Source organism: Mastomys coucha, unplaced genomic scaffold (genome assembly GCF_008632895.1).
Source record: "Mastomys coucha isolate ucsf_1 unplaced genomic scaffold, UCSF_Mcou_1 pScaffold6, whole genome shotgun sequence".
NCBI classification, from domain to species: domain Eukaryota; kingdom Metazoa; phylum Chordata; class Mammalia; order Rodentia; family Muridae; genus Mastomys; species Mastomys coucha.
The window spans coordinates 39,096,561-39,116,245 of NW_022196912.1; the positions used below are offsets into that span (position 1 = coordinate 39,096,561).

Below are 19,685 nucleotides of genomic sequence, written 5' to 3' on the forward strand. Positions count from 1 at the left end.
GGGGGAAATATGAAGTTCTTTTAGGCAGAATTTTGTTTGGAACAATGAAAACTCTGGATGTGGATACTGATGGTGGATGCAGAACATTGGGAGTGGGGGCTGGGGTGTGGCTCCAAGGCAGAGGGGCTTGCTAGCATGTGTGAGGCCTTGGGTCTGATCGTCAGCACTGTGAAAAAAATCCAAAGCAGTGAATTGTATGTACATTTTACCACAGTGAGGAAGCAAACAAAAAAGAGATTAATTCTGGGTTCTGTGGTACCAGGGTCTTCTTCACGGAATCGAAACCCAAGGAACACGGCAATATAATGTGCCTTTGTGTCCTTGGCCTCTGTGTAGGCTGTGTGCTCCCTGGCAGGCTGTGCTTCTAACAGGACCTAGCACAATTAGACTGTGTCTTAGGGGTTTGCTTGTTTGTTTGTTTGTTTTTTCCTGTTGTGATAAACCATTGACCAAAAGCAACTTGTAAGGAAAAGGTTCATTTGGGTTACAGGTTACAGCCCATCCTCAAGAGACACAAAGACAGGAAGCTCAAAGCAGGACTGAAACAGAGAGCACAAAGCCTCCTGGCTTGCTTCTGAGCTCACTGTTCAGTCACCTTTCTTATACAATCTAGGACCACCTGCCCAGGGAAGGCTGGTCCCTCCTCCATGTATTAGCAATTAAAGGGGGCGGGGGGATGCCTGCACAGACATACCCACTGACCACACTGATAGAAGCAAATTTTTAATTGAGGTTCCCTCTTCCCAGGTGTCAAGCTGAGCAAACACTAACCGGCATAGAGTGTTGAGATATGCTTTGCCTTTAATGAAAGGGAATGGATCATACCTATCCTGGTACACGTTAACAAGCCAGTCTCTGTGTACAGTATGCTTCATGGGAAGTTCCACATTTGCCTTACTCTTCGACAGACTGGATGGGGATCTCATGAGTCATGAAGTGGATCAGGACTATGACCACTAACAGGACTGGTTTTGAGTTAGGACTATGGTGTTCACATAGCAGGCCTAAAGAGGTAGAGTCAGCTAGTAGCTTCAGAATGCACACCCCTTTTTGAGTTGTGGAAGCTTGGTGCTCCATGTGGGGAGGAGACTGGGTTAAGGAATAAGAAATGAGAGGACTCCCTGCAGGTGATCAGAATTAAATTCCTACATCTGGATGAAAACAGGCTTTCATTCCCAGTCCTTACCCTTCAAGGGAAAGGATCTCACTGCAATTCGGTTCTCCACAGCTGCATATTTCAGAGGGACACAGAAAGCTGAGGCAAGCCTCAGAAAAACAAGTACCATTTCACCTGAGGGCCTTCCAGGAGAACACTCTGGCCCAGCTATGTCTCTCCACAGACCTCAGGCTTCTGCTCTGACTCCACACCTAGCTCTGTGATAACTGGCCTGTGCTCTCGTTCTCCAAGTACCTTCCTGCAAAGGTGGAGCTAACCAAGGTTCCAGAGAGACTTCCTGTCCCAAAGGAAGCCGCGTGCCTGCTGTGGATGGGGAAGCTTGCCTATGGCTTAGAAGAGTCAGCCTTGTGGCTCTGGTGCTCCTTGGAGCCTTATTTGCCTGTCAGTTTCTCCAAAGGCACTTCTAGGGCTACCCTTCCAGCTGGGTACCACCTCTCCCGGAAGCCCTTTGCCCACGAGAGCTCTAGCTAGGGTCAGCATTGTTTTGTCATTCAGTACTACAAAGAAACTGCAAACAGAAACCCCAGAACAAAAAGAGTGTTCATAGTCACTCTAAGCATCTGGGGATGGGGTGGGGGATCAGGGGGAAAGATAGTGGTTTTACTGTTATCATTGTTAAAATTTTTATTGCATTTAAAAAAATTTAGACAGGATCTCATGTAGTCCAGGCTGGCCACAAACTCACTATGTAGCCAAAGCTGGCCTCAAACTCCTAATTCTCTTGCTTCCTTTTCTTTAGCGCCGGGACTACAGGTGTGTTACTATCCTAGTTAGGGTTACTGTAGTTGTGATGAAACATCATGACCAAAGCAACTTGGGGAGGAAAGGGCTTATTTGGTTTATGCTTCCATGTTTATTATTCAAGAAAGTCAGGGCAGGAACCTGGAGGCAGGAGCTGATGCAGAGGCCACGGAGAGATGTGGCTTACTGACTTTCTCCTTATGGCTTACTCAGCCTGCTTTCTTATAGAACCCAGGACCACACCAGTCCAGGGATGGCACCACCCATAATGGGCTGGGCTCTCCCCTTTCAATCACTTATTGAGACAACGTCCTACTGTTGGATCTTATAGAAACATTTTTTTTTTAAAGTTTCCTCTAGCTTGAGTCAAGTTGCCATAAAACTAGCCAGCATAGTCACCATGCTGTGTTTCTGTGGTGCCAGGGATCCAAGCCAGGGCTTCATACATGTTAATCAAGCACTCACATCAACAGAGAGGCATCCCCTGCCATTAATTTTCAATTGTGTCTCACTCTGTGAGCCTTAAACACCTTTGTAAATATTGCAAAGCATTACATTTTAGCCCTCACCCTCCAGAACCAAGAACGATGAACCCTGCAGTTTAAACTCTGAGGGTCTAGGGGGTCACATGAGTGAACATGGCTTTTCAGGCAATTTAACAAAATAAAGAAGTTTGGAATGATGCTATATACAGAATAAGTTTGGCAAATGGTTTTCACTGAATACTGAGTCCGCGTACAAAAGAATAAATAAGGTCTCAAACACATCAAAGACCTAGGATTATTCTCCCAACATAAAGAGACAAGTCAAGGTGTGAGAGCTGGAAGGAGCCACGAGAGAAGCAAAGAGGAAAGAGAATGGGGGGCCTGGAAGAAATGAAGACCCCTTAGCCCTGGGTGTTTTTGTTTTTGTTTTCAGTTAACCCAGAAAAAAATTAGGGGAACAAGGGGTACCCAGCAGTAACAGGGCCAGAGGTCCTCTGACCCCGCCCCTTCGCTCCCCGCCCATCCTCGTCCCGCCCCGCCCAGCTGCGCTACACCACTCGCCCCCGCCCCCACGGGAAAAAAAAAAACAAACCGGTAACCTCTACCCGGCCGCTTTCAATTGGCCATGCATATGAGCGAAGTCCACAGCGACCAATGAACAGCGGCCACGGCGTGGCGAGCCCTTCCGGCCCGCCTCCGCGCGCCGGCGCACCGCCCGCTAGAAGCCGAGGGCGGGACGTGGGCGCGGCAGAGCCGAGGCAGCGGCGGCGCGGACGGACTGTGGGTGATCGGCATGGCTCGCCTGGTGCTGGGTAAGTGCGGGCCTGCGGTGGGAAGCCGGGCGGAGGCGGCCTGAGGCGCGGGAGCCGCGAAGCAGGCCCGAGTGGAGGAGCTGATGCCGGGCCTGTCTGGGGACTTCGCGGCGAGCTGGGTGGGAGAAGCCAGGTCGGGCCCTTCACAGGAGGCCCCGGGGAGTCGGAGACTTGCCGCCTCTGCTCCCCTCGCGTGCGGTCCTCCTCTGGTCCAGCTCAGCCTTCACTTTTATAAGCAGATTGCAGAGGCCGGTCCCGAAGGTTTCTTGGAAGTGGGCAGTGCTCTTTGAGGAAGGTCTCACAACTCCTGAGCACTTACGATGCCATTGAATGTCCACCCAGGTGTCCGGGAATGATGTTTAGCGACTCGGTGGGCGAATTTGAGGGTCCCTCATTTCCCGGCTGGCCTTATAAATGGGCCTGTAGTTTCTGACATTAGTTAGCTCAGCCGATCCTGGCTAGAAAGTAGGAGAGGGAGGTGGGTCCCTGCACTCCCTTCCCTTCATTTACTAGTTGAGACCCAGAGCATATTTTCTCATCTCTCTGCCAGTTTTTTTCAACCGTGTTCACCCCGTGTGCTATAGTACATATTTAAAGAGAGTAAGCAAAAAAAAAAAAAAAAATACTACTTTCTGGGTTACTGTAGAGAGCAGATGAGAGGGAAAGATTTAATCTTTAGTTTTCCAGTGAGAGGCTATGCAAAAGTGATTCCATCAATTAACTCATTATTTTAATAAGGTAGTCATCCTAAAAAGGCCACCTTGCTGCCGGCGGGTGCCAGGCAGAAATGTTACGGGTGTGAATTTATAACACCCTTAACTGCTACAGAGATTGAATGGGAAGCCACAGATGGCAAAACCATCTGCACGCATAGATTATGGACCCTGGGAGTTCTCCACCACCACCCCCCAATCCCCCGGGGGTGCTCATTATTCACAGAGTAGAGTGGCCATGTGAATTTTAGAAGCAGGATTCGATGGGTCAGCATTGACCTATTCAGCCATAGTAAACCACCCGCCCCCCTCTGCCGGGATGGGGGTTGGGTTGTTGCTTGGAGAGCAAGTGCCAGGTGCTGTGTGTTTGATTCTTCCTAACCCTGTTAGATCATCTTAGAGCCATCAGTTGGTAGACTGAGGCAGAATTGGGTGGTTCTGCTTCTCTTGGCCCTTTGGGCAGCAGGGGAGTGTGCATGGATGGAGGCTCCATGCCTTGAGAAGGCATTTCTCTTTCTAGACATTGTGGTAAGGCTTTTGTCTTTACACTTGCCTAGTTCCTAGAGAGTGCCCCTTAACAGATGGCTACCCAATAAAAACACCCTATCAAAAGTCTTAAGACCTAAACACCTTAAAAGTTAGGCTGGTTATCAGTCAGAAGTAGATTACAACAAGGTTATGTGGGAGGTGATTAATCGTCCATCATGACTACCTACAAAGTGTCCATAACTTCAGACTTTTTTTTCCACCTTGAATTTTTACAAGACTCGGTGTATCAAGCAAATATGAATTTATAACAATTTCATAAACTTACTAGGCATAGTAGCACATGCCTTTAATCCCAGCAAGCTCTATTATTCCCTTCACCGAGGAGCATCACCATCCAATAGGAATACAATGCAAACTAATGCAATGCATTAGTAATATCCTAAGCTTTCTAGGAGCCACAAATAAAAAAGCAAAGCAGAACAGATAACAGTGCTTTGAATTAAGTTTACATAATAACTGCATTTATGATGGTAACCCCATTGGGTTATGTCCCCCTAATGACGAGGTAGCTGTCCCTGGTTATGGCTTTGTCCCACTGGTGAGATAGTCTCCATGCATGCTTCTCAGCATACATCCTGTCTTAAAGCCACACTCGTGTGTACTTAACCCATCATGATTTCAGCACATAGTATGAAAATAGTAATAGAAATTTGTCTCTGTTTTTCTTTAAGCCTTTGGAACCAATATGCCTTCTTACCATTGGAGAAGCTCTCACAGTTTGGGGTAACCACACGTGGCCGATGGCTTTCCGAGGGGATAACAGTGTGAGGGAACAGCCCCACTGGCTGAGCCAGCATCTAAACAGACTCATCCTGTCCCGCCTTGCAGAGCTCCTGACTCAGGGCACATCTTGTTCAGACCCTCAGTGTCCTCAGCCTCTCCCACTGTGCATATGTATCCACGCAGACCACTGGTCTCTCTAGGGAGATGCTTCCCTCCACCCCGCACAGCTCTTGCTCTTTCCAGTTCTTCATAATGAAACTCATTTAAACAGTTGTCTGTGTTCTCTAGACTTATTCCCTCCACGTGTCCAATCCTCTGCTGGTTTTTTCACTGTCACAGTAGCCCAGGTGCTCACAGACAACTTTGTCATTAGATGCAGTAGCAGCTTCAGTCTTCCCTGCTCTGCCTTCTGGTTGTATGTTAGCTGTTAAATTCAAATGCAGTCTACTTAGACATTTATGTTAGCATATGCTTGCTGTACAGAAGAGTAGATAGCTTGTCACATTTTCATACATGTATGTAATGTACTTTGACTATATTCACTACACACACATTACCCATTCTTGTTCTCTCTCTCTCTCTCTGGTCCCATTCCCCTTTCTCGATAGTTTCCTTCCATTACATCTTTGTATTTGTATGTGATGTAGGCATATGTGGCAAATTCTCTTGAGTGTAGAGGTATATACACCCATGCCTGAACCTACAGAGGCCAAAGGGGCATGCTGAGTGTCTTCCCCTGTCTACCGTATTCCCTTGAGAGAGGGTCTGAAACTAAACTAAAAGCTCACCTTTCAGCCGGCCAGCAAGCTTTCAGGATCCTCCTCCCTCGGCCCCTCTCCTCCACAGTGGTATTACATACATATAAAACCATGCTCAGCTCTTTATGTGGACACTAAGGATACATGGGTGTTTATGCTTGCCTACCAAGTGTTCTTATTCACTCAGCCATCACATCTGCTTTCAATCTTTAAAAAGACCTGGGGGCTGGAGAGATGGCTCAGCATTTAAGAGCACTGACTGCTCTTCCAGGGGTTCTGAGTTCAATTCCCAGCAACCACATGGTGGCTCACAACCATCTGTTATGGGATCCAATGCCCTCTTCTGGTGTGTCTGAAGACAGAGAAAATGTATTCAAATATATAAAAATAAATAAATCTTAAAAAAAAAAAACCTGGATTCCATCAGATACAATGTCCTTAAATAATGTGTCTGTTTATTCATGCCAAGACATACTGAATCAACATCTTGGAAACAAGAGAGCTACTCTGCCACTTGATGTATTTGCATTGACTGTACATGGGCCTTTTCCTCTTGTGTTTACTTATTTAAAAAAATGAGGAAGAGACCTAGATTCTAGCTAGCTGTGAAGACTTGAGTGATTTCACTTGGAATTAGAAGCAGCAACTGTCATAGTTTTGAGTTCCATGCCCTTCATGCTTAGCACTATAAGGGAAGAGTAGGAGGCCCTGCCATCCTCTTCTGTAAGGGCTTTGGTTAGGGAAGATCCTCGTGCTTTGGACTATGCTGTAACTGCTGTGTTTTTGTCATCCGTCCAGGTCTGGTGAGCTGTACCTTCTTTCTAGCAGTCAGCGGTCTGTATTCCTCTAGTGATGATGTCATCGAGTTAACACCATCAAATTTCAACAGAGAAGTAATTCAGAGTGATGGTCTATGGCTTGTAGAATTTTATGCACCATGGTACGTATTATAAAATACTTTTTAAAGACTTAAATATTTTGTTTTTTTGAGATAGGATTACTGGCTGTGGCTGACCTGACCTGGAACTCACGAAGTAGACCAGGCTGGCCTTGAACTTGCTGAGATCTGCCTGCCTCTACCTCCAGAGTTCTCGGATTAAAGGTGTGCACGACCAGACCTGCACATGAGTGCAGGTGTTCTATGTAGTCTAGGAACTCCATTATGTGGCCCAGACTGGCCTAGAACTTATATGTTACTGAGAACTGAGATTACAGATCTGTACCATTATATCCAAATAGTTTTAGAAATAGAGAATTGGAGACTGGTTTGTACATGTCAGGTCTCTTGAAACCCATGGAGACTGAGTCAGTTGTGGAGTGGTCTGGCAAGGTGTCTGAGAGGGTAAAGTGCTGCTTTGCTCGGTGGCCTGAGTTTAATCCTCAGGACCCACGTGGTGGAAAGAGACCGGGGGCTTTCATGCATACCCGGTCTGTAATCATACTGTTTCCAGCCGGGCGTGGTGGCGCACGCCTTTAAATCCCAGCGCTTGGAAGGCAGAGAGAGGCAGGTGGATTTCTGAATTTGAGGCCAGCCTGGTCTATAGAGTGAGTTCCAGGACAGCCAGGTCTACACAGAGAAACCCTGTCTCGGAAAAAAAAAAAAAAACATACTGTGTTTCTATACATAGTAAACAGTGCTGCATTATTTACTAGTCAAAGCATTTGACGATGCGTGGAAAGTATGTGAAATGTGTCAGGGCTGTAGCTGTAAAGCAACAGACTAAGACCCCGAAGAAGTTAGTCTGCAAACCACATGCCTCTGAAAATGAGCTAACAGGGTTGGACTCTCAGATGTGAGCAGCATCTTGTAAGCTTTTGAAAGAGATGTTCTTAGTTACTTTTTTATTGCTATGGTAAAACACCATGACCAAGCAGCATTTAAAAAAAACAATTTATGTAGACATATAGCTTCAGAGGGTTAGAGGCAGCAGACAGAAGGCATGGTACTAGAGCAACAGAGAGAGTCAACTGGAACGGGTATGAGTCTAAACTCTCAAAGCCTGCTCCAGTGATACACTTCCTCAAGGCTGCACCTCCTAAGCCTGTCCAGACAGCGCCACCCATTGGGGACTGAGTACCAAGGAAGCCACCACACAGGATATGACATGAATTTTATTTAATTTTAAGACAGGTTCTTACCAGGTTGCCTAGTCTGGCCTTGAATTCACTTCAAATTTCAGGGGAGCCTTGAACTTGTTCCTTTCCCTCAACCTCCCAAATTGCTGGCATCACAGACCTGTGCTACATGATCTGGGCTCACATTAAAGTCTTACCATGGAATTCTGAAGTCCTGAGTGGATGTATTTTTGGGTGTGCCTGATGAAGGTTCTTTGGTGGATTCTGGAATAGCTTTAGAAACTTAGCACTGCTTCTCGACAGATTATTTAAGGGCCAGTGTAGAAACGGGAGGTGTGGTGTCAAACATTCTTGCCAGTGCGAATCTGTCTCTTTGTAATGCTTTGACTATCTTATAAAGGTACTTATGCTTTTAAATCCAGTTGCTGGTTTCTGTGGTTAGCCCATCTGCATTAGTACAGGCAAATTGCTATTCGTACAGGCTGTTAATAATTGGCTCTGTGAGATGGTTTTCACATTCAGCTTCTTCCCTCTTGTGTTGTGGGGAGTTGATTTGTTTCTGAGAGCTGCAGGGCAGTTTCCCTGTGAAGCTTTACCTGATGGTGTGATTTTGAAGGCAGGTTCTGGGTGTAATAATGATTACGCTGGCAGATTTATGCATAGTATTCTAAGTAAGAAATGTCTGGTTAGAGCAGTCACTTGAGCCTGGGACTCCTTCCTAGAGTAAAGGCTTTAGATGTTGAGCAGAGCACGGAGTCAGGCATCATGGCACAGGCCATTAGTTCTAGCACTCGGCAAGCTGAGCTGGTAGAACTATGAGTAGTTCCAGGGTTACATAGCAAAGCCTTTTCTAAAAAAAAAAAGAAAGAATTAAAAAACAAAACAAAACACTTGGGGGATTAGGCAAGGGGATCAGAAGTTCAGCGGCAACCTGTGGACTATATGAGACTAGAAAAAGAGCCGGGCAGTGGTAGCACATGTCTTTAATCCCAGCACTTGGGAGGCAGGGGCAGGTGGATTTCTGAGTTCAAGGCCAGCCTGGTGTACAGAGTGAGTTCCAGGATAGCCAGGGCTACACAGAGAAACCCTGTCTCGAAAAACAAACAAACAAACAAAAAAATGAAGAGCCAGAGCATGCATGAGAAAATACAAATTGATGTCCCTGCTTGGGACCAAGGGGGTGTTGGAGTTTCTCAGATTTTGAAACATTTACACAGATTTCATACTGAACAACTCTAAAATTCAAAACCCCAAACTGGGCGTCAGGAAGTGCTCAGAAGGTTTCGTGCTTGGGTGATTTTGCTTGATTTTACTCTTTGTAGTTCTAGAAGTAAAACCAAGGCTTTGCTCACACTAGGCCCTGAGCTACATCAGGAATTAAAATTTCAGCATTATGGATTCTTCGCTTGTACTTCTTTTCTAGAGTAACAGATACCATGAGGCATCAGCAAGTCTAACAACTATAGCTCTAAAGTTGTTGTGCACATAAGGATGTTAGAATGTCTGCAGCAATTGTAATGCTCATAATAAGAATAGCTGTGATTTTTATTCATGGCAGCCATTAAGTAACAATTTCATCAACTATAGGATGTTTACATTTATACTAGAAAGAACTTCTACATTTTTCTATTACAGCACGGCAAAAATAGATTCATTTTTATGTGGTACTATGGTCTGTGCATAGTGCCTAACATCAGGCTGAAGGGGTGTGTGCTCTAACAATGTGAGTCCTCCCTTCTTAGACTCCTGAAACCTAATCCTTGTGAAAATTTGACCTCTGGATTATAAGTGTCTCACCTAAACAGCAAAGCATATATAAGTATGTCAAAGCACCAATTCAAGGGATTGCCCACAAATAATCTTGCTTAAAATGTTGGGACTGAGTTCAGGTCCTTCTAGAGTATTATTAATCACATGACACAGTGTTTATGTGGGAACACGATGGGGCAGTGGCTCGATTCAGAAAGGCAGTGGACAGAGTCTGGCTAGCATTGGAATCAATTCATTTGCCTGTCTCTATTTTATCATTATAGAGATACTGAAGGCTTGTCCTTAGCTTTACATAGGTCCAGTGACAACCTTTGTGAAAGTGACGGTGGGTCTTTAGAGACCCAGGTAGAAGAGACTAGTAAAGCCTTTTTAGAATATGCACCTTATTGCCTATAGGTAAACTATACTGTCTGCATACAGTGGGCATTATACAGCAGTAAGAATGAACAGTGCAGTTGCCCATGGCCCTATCAGACAATAGAAATGGGTTTTCTGTTATATAGTATACTTGGCCTGTAGAGGTCCTCCTGCCTCTGCCACTCCGATGCAACATGACAGGTATGCTGCCCTGCCTGACTTACAGTGAGTTCTGTTTGGTAGTTGTTTTACAGTATTAGTGCCTGCAAAACAAAGGCCTGGAAAGGGGAACCTTGTGTTCTAGTAGGCCTGTTACAGGTGGTGGACAAGAGATGGAGTTTTTTATTTGTTTGTTTGTTTGTTTTGTGTTTTGTTTTTGGGGACAGGGTTTCTCTCTGTAGCCCTGGCTGTCCTGGAACTCACTCTGTAGACCAGGCTGGCCTCGAACTCAGAAATCCACCTGCCTCTGCCTCCCAAGTGCTAGGATTAAAGAGATGGAGTTTATTTAATGATTATGGTTTACTAGGGCTTTTATTAGGGTGATGAAAAGCCAGTGTCCTATGTATAGTTGTTGGGTGGCTTAGTACTGTCTTCCTTGCAGCCTCCCAGTCCTGGGCATCCTCCTGGGGAGACCATGGTAGCTATTTTATGAGGTGAAGGTCAAAGGGTTTAACTGTCACCTTCTTTGTGTTTTGTCTCTGAAGGTGTGGTCATTGCCAGAGGTTAACACCAGAATGGAAGAAAGCAGCAACCGCGTTGAAAGTGAGTCTCTGAGAGGGTCTCCTTCCCTTGTGTCTGGTTAAATTTGGAGATGGTTTAGTTTACCCTGGGGAGATAATTTGCATAGTAAAGTCCTGCATGCTGGTTGTCTTGCCAAATACCTTGCTGGGGAAGGGTGTGTCTGGCTTTCTTCCATCTGTTTCCAAGCTAGATGTGTAATTATCTTAGCCATGCAGGTTCTGAAGGCTTTGGTGTCCAGTCCTCCACAATTTCTCTCCTGACTAGACTTGCCCTTCACACATTGTCCAACTTACTCTCTCCTGGTTTTCAAGGCTAAAGTTTGCAGTGGTCCTTAAGCTGTGCTCAGCCCTTTACTTGTGTACTTGAGTCTGATGAGGTTGTAGTAGTAGGAAAAGGACGTAATCCTTCTGTTTTTCCTCAGGATGTGGTTAAAGTCGGTGCAGTTGATGCAGATAAACATCAGTCCCTGGGAGGTCAGTATGGAGTCCGGGGATTTCCCACCATCAAGATATTTGGAGCTAACAAAAACAAACCAGAAGATTACCAGGGTAAGGATTCCTCCTGCTCCCTTCCCCTGTGGGCATTGCCTTCTAGATCAGTTAGCCTGGCTCCTGCAGTGTCTTAACATTGTTTTCTGCAGTAGCATAGAGCACTTAGTACCTTCTCCATGCTTTGAGCATTAGCTTGTAGGTAAAGGTATGTGTGCTTGAATTATTTAGGGTAGTGGAGACCCACACCTTTTTAACCTCCTTGCCTTTCTCATTACAGCTGTTGAATATTTGCCTCCCTTTACTGTAAGACAAGGGTCTGGCAAAACATGCATGATTTGGCCCGTAATCTTTATGCCTTGTGTGCATATGCAGTTGACTATGAAATTGTTATTAGTCTCATAAACTATTGGCAATAGGTATTCCAAATTCTTCCAGTTCTAGAGATGGCAAAACATGTGAATGTCTGTTAGGCATCACCGGCAGCTAGAGGAGAGTTCTGGCCCTGAACTCTGGGGAATAAATGCTGTCTTAGTCACATGCTCTTCTTAAAGCATGGCAGGGCTGAGTGGTGAGCTTGTGCTCAGTACATCAAGGTCCTCCATCGGTCATTAGCTACATACACACAAACAGTCCCTAATCAGAATTGTTGAATTGGGCCAAATTATGGTCCTAATGAAAGTGTTGAACATAATCTTTATGGCAAATTTGGCTGATTGTTGCTTAGGTGAATAGAAGTGCCTGTGGGCTGACTAGGAGAATCATAGTTAAACACAGGCTGGGGAGGGCCAAGGTTATGAATGAAGTCTGAAGTAAACTCAAGGAGCAGACTGCCATGACTGCCCTCCCTCTCCATGCTCAGGTCTCTGGTCTTCACAATACCTACTGCTCTGCATTGCTGCATTTTCTGTAAATAGCATGGTAAAGCCTGCTTCAGGCTACCAGAAATGTAATTAAAATAGTACTACTAAGGATAGAAGACACATACCTGGTAACAGGTACAAGTCCAATCTCCATACTTGGGAGGTCAGAATCCTTAGAAATAAAGCCTTGGGTGCATCATTTCTTCTAGATGCCCAAACTGCAAAGATCTATGAAATGCTGAACGCTGCTTTCCAGAGTAAACATCTTGTCTTTTTTCTTTGGAATGATAATTGGTTATAGTTTTGCTGTTTAACAGAAGTGGAATGCTTAGAGCATTCTTCTGCTGCCATGTTTACTTGTAAATAAGGTTGTTTTATTGCATGTATTTGTTGGTGGTATATACGGACTTTAGTGCTCACATGAAGGCTATAGAACCATTTTCAGGAAATCTCACCTTTTACCATGTGGGCTTAGAAATTAAACTCAGGTTGTCAGACTTGATGCCAAACACCCTTACTTGCTGAGCATCTCAGCAGTCCTGGATAAGGTATTTGGGACCCAGCTGGACCTGTAGTTTTGTGGATTGGCAAGGTTGCTTTTGTACTGAACAGCAGGGCTGAGTGGCAGCAGGAGGCAGTATGGCCTCAAAACTGGAGAGTACTTGCATGCAAATGGCCTGTTGTAGAAAGATCAGGTCAACACTGGTGCACAGTGGGAAACTCTCTTTCCCTAGATGAGCTCTGCTTGGGTATATTCTGTACAAAGAGGGGACACGGACTGGCTCAGACATAGAGCTGTTTGCAGTAAGAGCTCAAGACTGCTCTCATACTGAGACTGGCCTTTCAGTTAGCTGAGTGCTTCCTGATGACTGCCCTCTCCATACACTTGATCTAAGACTACTAGTAGATGCCTGACCATAAAAAGTCTGTGGAGACTTTTCCTATCCATAAATTAGACAGTTGGAGATTAACAGCAGTAACAGTAAAATAAAGCAATAAAAGTCTGTGACTGTGGTTAAGTAAACCATAGAAGATGGGAACCTCGGGTCAGGGCAGCTCCTGTACTATTCCCTTCACATGCAGTGTTGGAAATTCTGTTACCCTGGCCTTTGAAGATGGCTTCCCTGCTCCTCTGGGCCAGTCCCCAGCCCTGGGGTCTGAAGTCTGTAGTTTTGGGTAGACTTCCATACTTACTGTGCTCTTGTATGGTTGAGGCTTGTTTTGTTTTTGTTGAGCTAGGGTCCCATGCAGCCCTGGTTGCTTTCATAGTTTTAGTGAGGTTGTCACTTAGGATTGAGTTGCTCTTAACAGCTAAACTGGAAGCAAAAAAGAAGAGAGGCCTTGAAAGTTTTCTCATGACTTGGCTTCAGAGATGTGTCATGTTCTACTCTTCCCACACATTTTTGTCTACTCTTCATGTCTTAGAAAAAAGCTTGTTGGGGAACATGTATTTGGGGATTTTTTTCCTGTTTTCCTGACTAGAAATTAAGCTTCTCTTTGAGTCTGTGTTGTCCATACATAGCATTTTCTTATTAGAAGATGTTGTTTTCCAGACAGAGAACAAAAAGATCTGGTAACACTGGTAACAGTAAACTAAAGAAATAGAACATGCCTCAGTGAGTGCATGAGAACCAAATTGCCGTTGCCTCTGGCAGATGTATAGTTTCGAATCTTCACAGGCCTCAGAGAGGCACTTGTGCAGAAGGCCAGCCTGAGGTTGCCTGCCTTCACCTGCCCTTCCTTTCCTGTCCCACAGGTGGCAGAACTGGAGAAGCCATTGTAGATGCCGCCCTCAGTGCCTTGAGCCAGCTCGTGAAGGATCGCCTTGGTGGGCGGAGTGGTGGGTACAGTTCTGGAAAGCAGGTAAGGCTGTAAGTGTGTCTTGCTTTCTGCCTGAATGTGTGTGTGTTCCTTATAGAGGGTCATGTAACCTAGGTTAGCCTTGGATGGCCTAACACTCCTAATCCTCCTCCTTTTACTCCCAAGTTCTGGAATTGCAGGAGTGAACAATTCCTGTCCAGTCTCCCCTGATATTATAAATTGGTAAACTTTCTACTAAAATATTATTAAGAGTGGTTCATTAGATCTCAGAGAAGAAAATCAGCCACCCAGCCTGTTCATTGCCATCTTACAGTTACAGGGCAATACCTAGTCAGCCCCAGAACATCTTGCTACAGTCTGATAATGAGGTCTCAGACAGGTATCTTGGGCCCTGGGCTAGAATGGAGAATTGGAACTACAGAGAGTGAAGAAGGTCCGTGCCAAGGACAGCAGACTCTGAGATCTCATGACTCTCACAGTTCCAAGAGGAGAGTCATGGACTCACTTTGCAGATTGCCTCTGCATGAGCTCTTGGCCTGTGTCTGTAGCAGTGAGTCTGAAACATGTGGGAAATTCTGTGGGAGGAAGAGGAAGAGACAGAAATAGGGATTGCTGTTTTCTTGCTTTTGTATAAAGTATGAAGCTTGACTTTGATGCTGAAGCATTCTGAGAAATGAAGTGTTGAAGTTCTTTATAAAATGGCTCTCCACCCCCTCAAGAGGCCAGAAAAACTAGCTTGAAATAGTCTCAGCACCATCCAGTGTTAACCCTATTGTCTTGACCCTGCCAAGACAGCCAGGTAACAGATGACACAGCACAGCAGAGTGAATGGAACTGTAGGTTTGGCTGAAGGAAATTCAGGTCTAAGGATATAGGTTCATGGCAGAGTGTTTGCCTGTCATGTGCACGGCCTGGGAAAGGAGATAAAACAATAGATTAAGCTATCTCAAATGATTTGGACTTCAGATAAGAAAATGAGAAACAGTTATGTTGACACAAAATGCTCTATCAGAGTCTACATTCATCCCTGCTGTGGGGTACTTGGGTATTTTACTTCATAAAATATAGCAGGTGCAGATCATATGTTGTATAAATGTAGCAGGAATTGTTTAAGACTGTTATCAAGCTTCCAGTGCAATCATATTGAACAGTGATTTTCATTTGTTTGCTGATGAACAAATCAAAAACTTGATTACCTTGTGAAATGATTGTTTTGACTGTACTTGTAGTAGGAGTGATGTTCATGTTTGTCATGTTGCTGTCACAGGGTAGAGGTGATAGTTCAAGTAAGAAGGATGTGATAGAATTGACGGATGACACCTTTGATAAGAATGTCCTTGACAGTGAAGACGTTTGGATGGTTGAGTTTTATGCTCCATGGTGTGGACACTGCAAAAAGTAAGTGCCTTTAACCAAGTAGTATAGTCAGTCACAACACATCCAGTGTAGCCATGCAGCTTGTTCAGTAAGAGCTGTACTATTCCCAGATATAACCAGGAGACTGCCTAGTGTCCAGACCTGGAGTAGTGAGAGCATCCTAGGGATAGTTTGGATAGTTCATTCCTTTGGTGAAGCTACACAATGTGTTTGAGTTGTGACATAAAACAGGGATTAGGCTGTGCAGCTCATTGTAAGGACCTGTGCTATGAGTTCCCTCTTTCTGCAGCTTGGAGCCAGAATGGGCTGCTGCGGCCACAGAGGTAAAGGAGCAAACAAAGGGAAAAGTGAAACTGGCAGCCGTGGATGCCACCTTGAATCAGGTTCTGGCCAGCCGATACGGGGTGAGTGTCATTTACTTTGAGAAATACTCAAGATTTTCAACAGCCACTTGGCTCCTGGCCTCCCTTCAAAGTAGGCAGGGAGATATTTAACAATTTTGTAGGCGAAGGGGTGGTGTCCCTCACTGTCAAGTCTAGAACCCAGGCCTTGTGGGTTCATTCACCAGCACTCAACTGGCTTTTGACGCCCTAGGTTTTATAGATTCACTCACAAGGCTCTTGAAAGTTGATCCTCTTGCTCTGGAGTGTACACATTGTATTATTAAATACCTAGAGCCTGGACAGGGTTTGCCTGAATGCCACAATTAATAAACCTCTGACTGCTCTTCAAGCTGGGATTTCCCCTCCCAGCCCCCCAGATTTGGTGATTTCTGCCAGGACTGACATAGGCTAGGCAAGTGATCTATCATTAAGCTATGGTCCCTACTCTTGCATATTTGTTTTTTTGAGAGAGTGTTTCATTAAGTTGCCCAGAGCGGCCTCCAACTTGTGGGCCTTGCTTCAGCCTCCCAAATAACTGGGATTACAGATGTTACCATGCTTGGCTAGAACATACTTTTGTGATAGTGAAATGTGGTTTTAGAAACCATAAAGATAGTGGGGTTTGGGGTTTGTTTTGGTTTTTTTGTTTGTTTGTTTTTTGCTTTTCTTTACTTAGGTTTTCATTTTAAATATTCTGATTGTTGTACTTTGATAGATTAAAGGATTCCCTACAATCAAGATATTTCAGAAAGGCGAGTCTCCTGTGGACTATGATGGTGGTCGGACGAGATCTGACATAGTGTCAAGGGCCCTTGATTTGTTCTCTGATAATGCCCCACCTCCAGAGCTGCTTGAGGTAAAGTACCCCCCCTACCCCACTCCCCGCCAGTAGTGAGGACACTTCTGGTCAGCTGATGGCAGCTACTGCAGCAGTGAACCCCTTGTTCAAATGAACTCTTCACTTTTTACACAGTTTAACTGTGTAGCCCTGGCTAGCCTTGAATTCATAGCAGTCTTCCTGCTTCTGCCCCACAAGGCCTGAGATTATCAGCATGCATCCCCAGTAATTGACTCCTTTCCTCCATTTTTAATTGACTGCTTTTCATAACTTTATCGCATTAAAATACTTACACTGTGAGCTAAAGTTCATCTAAGCTGCTTAAAAGTAAGAGTGGATTCAGTCATACTTGGGCTGTTGGAGCACCTGGCATGGCTATAGCTCTGCCCTGGTGTTATACAAACATTTTCAGTTCTTACAGCAGCACCAAAAGTGAACATCATTCTCACCTTTGTAGACTTTTGGAGAAGCAGACAGCCAAGAGCATCACACTGTGTAAATAGCCATGCACAGATGTGTGTTGAGCCATGGCAAGCCAGGCTGGGTCAGGGGACTGTAATTACAGAGACTGTTAGGTGGCTTGGGAATGAACAATGGCACTTTGTTCTAGCAGTTCTAGATGATGTGTCTGTACTAGGTGGCATCGTATGGAAGGAGTCTGAGTATTACGTTGCACAGCTTTCCAACTGCCCCTGTCTTCTGTGTAGATAATCAATGAAGACATAGCCAAGAAGACATGTGAGGAGCACCAGCTCTGTATCGTGGCCGTACTGCCTCACATCCTGGACACTGGTGAGCACAGCTGTTTCTCATTGTGGCAGTGCTGGCTGCTTAAAGCGCTTCCTAAGTGAACTGATGTTATTTTACCTTCAAAATATTTTATTGTAAACCAGGAGCTGCAGGCAGAAACTCTTACTTGGAAGTTCTTCTGAAACTGGCTGACAAGTACAAGAAGAAAATGTGGGGGTGAGTTCCAAAGCCCAGCTCACCTCTGAGAGAATGGGCAGGCTCGTGACTGTCTGTAGCGTGTATCTGTGTCTATCTGCTCATTACTTACCAGCCCTGAGACTCAGGGTGTTCAGAGAAACCTAAGTTCAAGTGACCATGGGAGGAAAATGTAAGTGGGATCTGAGCACACCCCGTGCAACACTCCTTTCTGAAGTTTAAAATGTAATTTTAGTGTAGTACAAAAAGCTCCTTACCCTAAAACCAGTCTGCTTTCCAGGTGGCTGTGGACAGAAGCTGGAGCCCAGTATGAACTGGAGAACGCACTAGGGATTGGAGGGTTCGGGTACCCTGCCATGGCAGCCATCAATGCACGCAAGATGAAATTTGCTCTTCTCAAAGGGTCTTTCAGTGAACAAGGCATCAATGAGTTTCTCAGGTAATTTTTTTCTTCACTGTTTGTTTTATCTGTTGGGTCTTGTTGGTTTTCATTGTTCTATGTAAGCCAGGAAGGATGTTTATAAAGTTGATCTTTTAAATCATTACTCTTTCCTGTGGCAGTAACTGTACATGAGCATGGTAAGGCTGTTTGTCATACTGCACATTATCCCGGCCTCATTGTAACTCTCACAAGGTCTTAGACATGCTCAGGACAGCTGTGTCTTCACCTATTCCCACTCTTACCGTGTACTTGGTATTTGCATGTGATCCTCTGGCTGTGGGCTAACATGATGGGTTCTTAATTCAAAAGCCAGTTTGTAGAGCTTGCTCTCCAGCCTGCCCTCCTTTCACCTCTTCCTCAGACTCACTCCATCAGTTCTTGGGCAAATACCTAAGCAATACTTGGGCATTGACCTAAGAGGTTGGGTTTCCCTGTCCCTGCTTTCTTCCTAGTTCATTTCTCAGTGGCCATGGGAAAGACACCTGGCACAAAGGATACTTGAGCATTCTGAACTTCCTGTTGGATACAAAAGGTTAGGGCTGCCCCTACTTAAACACACTGTCCTATAAGTGTGCCTGGACCAGGGGCCACACTGAGGCTGTTGTTTTTAAGACCAAGTAAACTGTAAGTCACACTGCACCATGATTACCAACACTGAAGGATGTTGCATTAAGAACTTTTCTGTAAGTCCTCTAACATCAGTAAAACATGAAATGAATGTATATTTTCCTCAAACATGGTAATAAATGGAACCCAAAGCAATGTTTTAGGGTTCTGTGTGGTTTTTGTTTTGTTAGCTGTCTTCAGACACACCAGAAGAGGGCATCGGATCCCATTACAGATGGTTGTGAGCCATCATATGGTTGCTGGGAATTGAACTCAGGACTTCTGGAAGAGTAGTCAGTGTTCTTAGCCTCTGAGCCATCTCTCCAGCCCTTAAATTTGTTTTTTGGGATTTTTTATTTTTTATTTTTTTTTATTTTTTTTTTTGGTTTTTCGAGACAGGGTTTCTCTCTGTAGCCCCGGCTGTCCTGGTACTCACTCTGTAGACCAGGCTGGCCTCGAACTCGGAAATCTGCCTGCCTCTGCCTCCCAAGTGCTAGAATTAAAGGCATGCGCCACCACCGGCTTCCTAATTTTGTTTTTATGTTTGGTTGGTTGGTTTGTTAGTTTGCTTGATTGTTTTGTTTTGTTTGGAGACAGGGTTTTTCTGTATAGCCCTGGCTGTCCTGGAACTCAGATCTGCTTGCCTCTGGCCTTTATAGAGTGCTGGGATCAAAGGTGTGCACCACTACCCAGCAATTTTTTTTACTGGTTTTCTTTTTAAAATTATTCTACAAGAAAAATAAATAGTATAAGACTAAAGAACCCGGGGCTGGTGAGATGGTTCAGCTGGTAAGAGCACTGACTGCTCTTCTGAAGATCCTGAGTTCGGATCCCAGCAACCACATGGTGGCTCACAACCACCGGTAATGAGTTCTGACGCCCTCTTCTGATGCGTCTGAAGACAGCTACAGTGTATTACACCGGAGGGTGCGGGGCCAGAGCAAGCGGGGCATCCTGAGTTCAATTCCCAGCAGCCACATGATGGCTCATGGCCATCTCTACAGCTACAGTGTACTCATA

At 45.0% G+C, this 19,685-nt stretch overlaps 1 protein-coding gene across 1 annotated transcript in view; it reads left to right on the plus strand.

Moving 5' to 3' along the window:
• Positions 1-3,103: 3,103 nt before the first annotated feature.
• The window catches only part of Pdia6 (protein disulfide isomerase family A member 6), a 19,228-nt gene continuing 2,646 nt past the window's right edge, over positions 3,104-19,685 (plus strand). Inside the window, exons 1-11 of the mRNA XM_031357383.1 lie at positions 3,104-3,215; positions 6,757-6,898; positions 10,866-10,923; positions 11,324-11,450; positions 14,010-14,116; positions 15,342-15,472; positions 15,741-15,855; positions 16,550-16,690; positions 17,380-17,464; positions 17,566-17,638; positions 17,898-18,056. Coding sequence (XP_031213243.1) covers positions 3,197-3,215; positions 6,757-6,898; positions 10,866-10,923; positions 11,324-11,450; positions 14,010-14,116; positions 15,342-15,472; positions 15,741-15,855; positions 16,550-16,690; positions 17,380-17,464; positions 17,566-17,638; positions 17,898-18,056 — 1,157 coding nt within the window. The 5' untranslated portion in view covers positions 3,104-3,196. The remainder of the gene's footprint in view (positions 3,216-6,756; positions 6,899-10,865; positions 10,924-11,323; positions 11,451-14,009; positions 14,117-15,341; positions 15,473-15,740; positions 15,856-16,549; positions 16,691-17,379; positions 17,465-17,565; positions 17,639-17,897; positions 18,057-19,685) is intronic.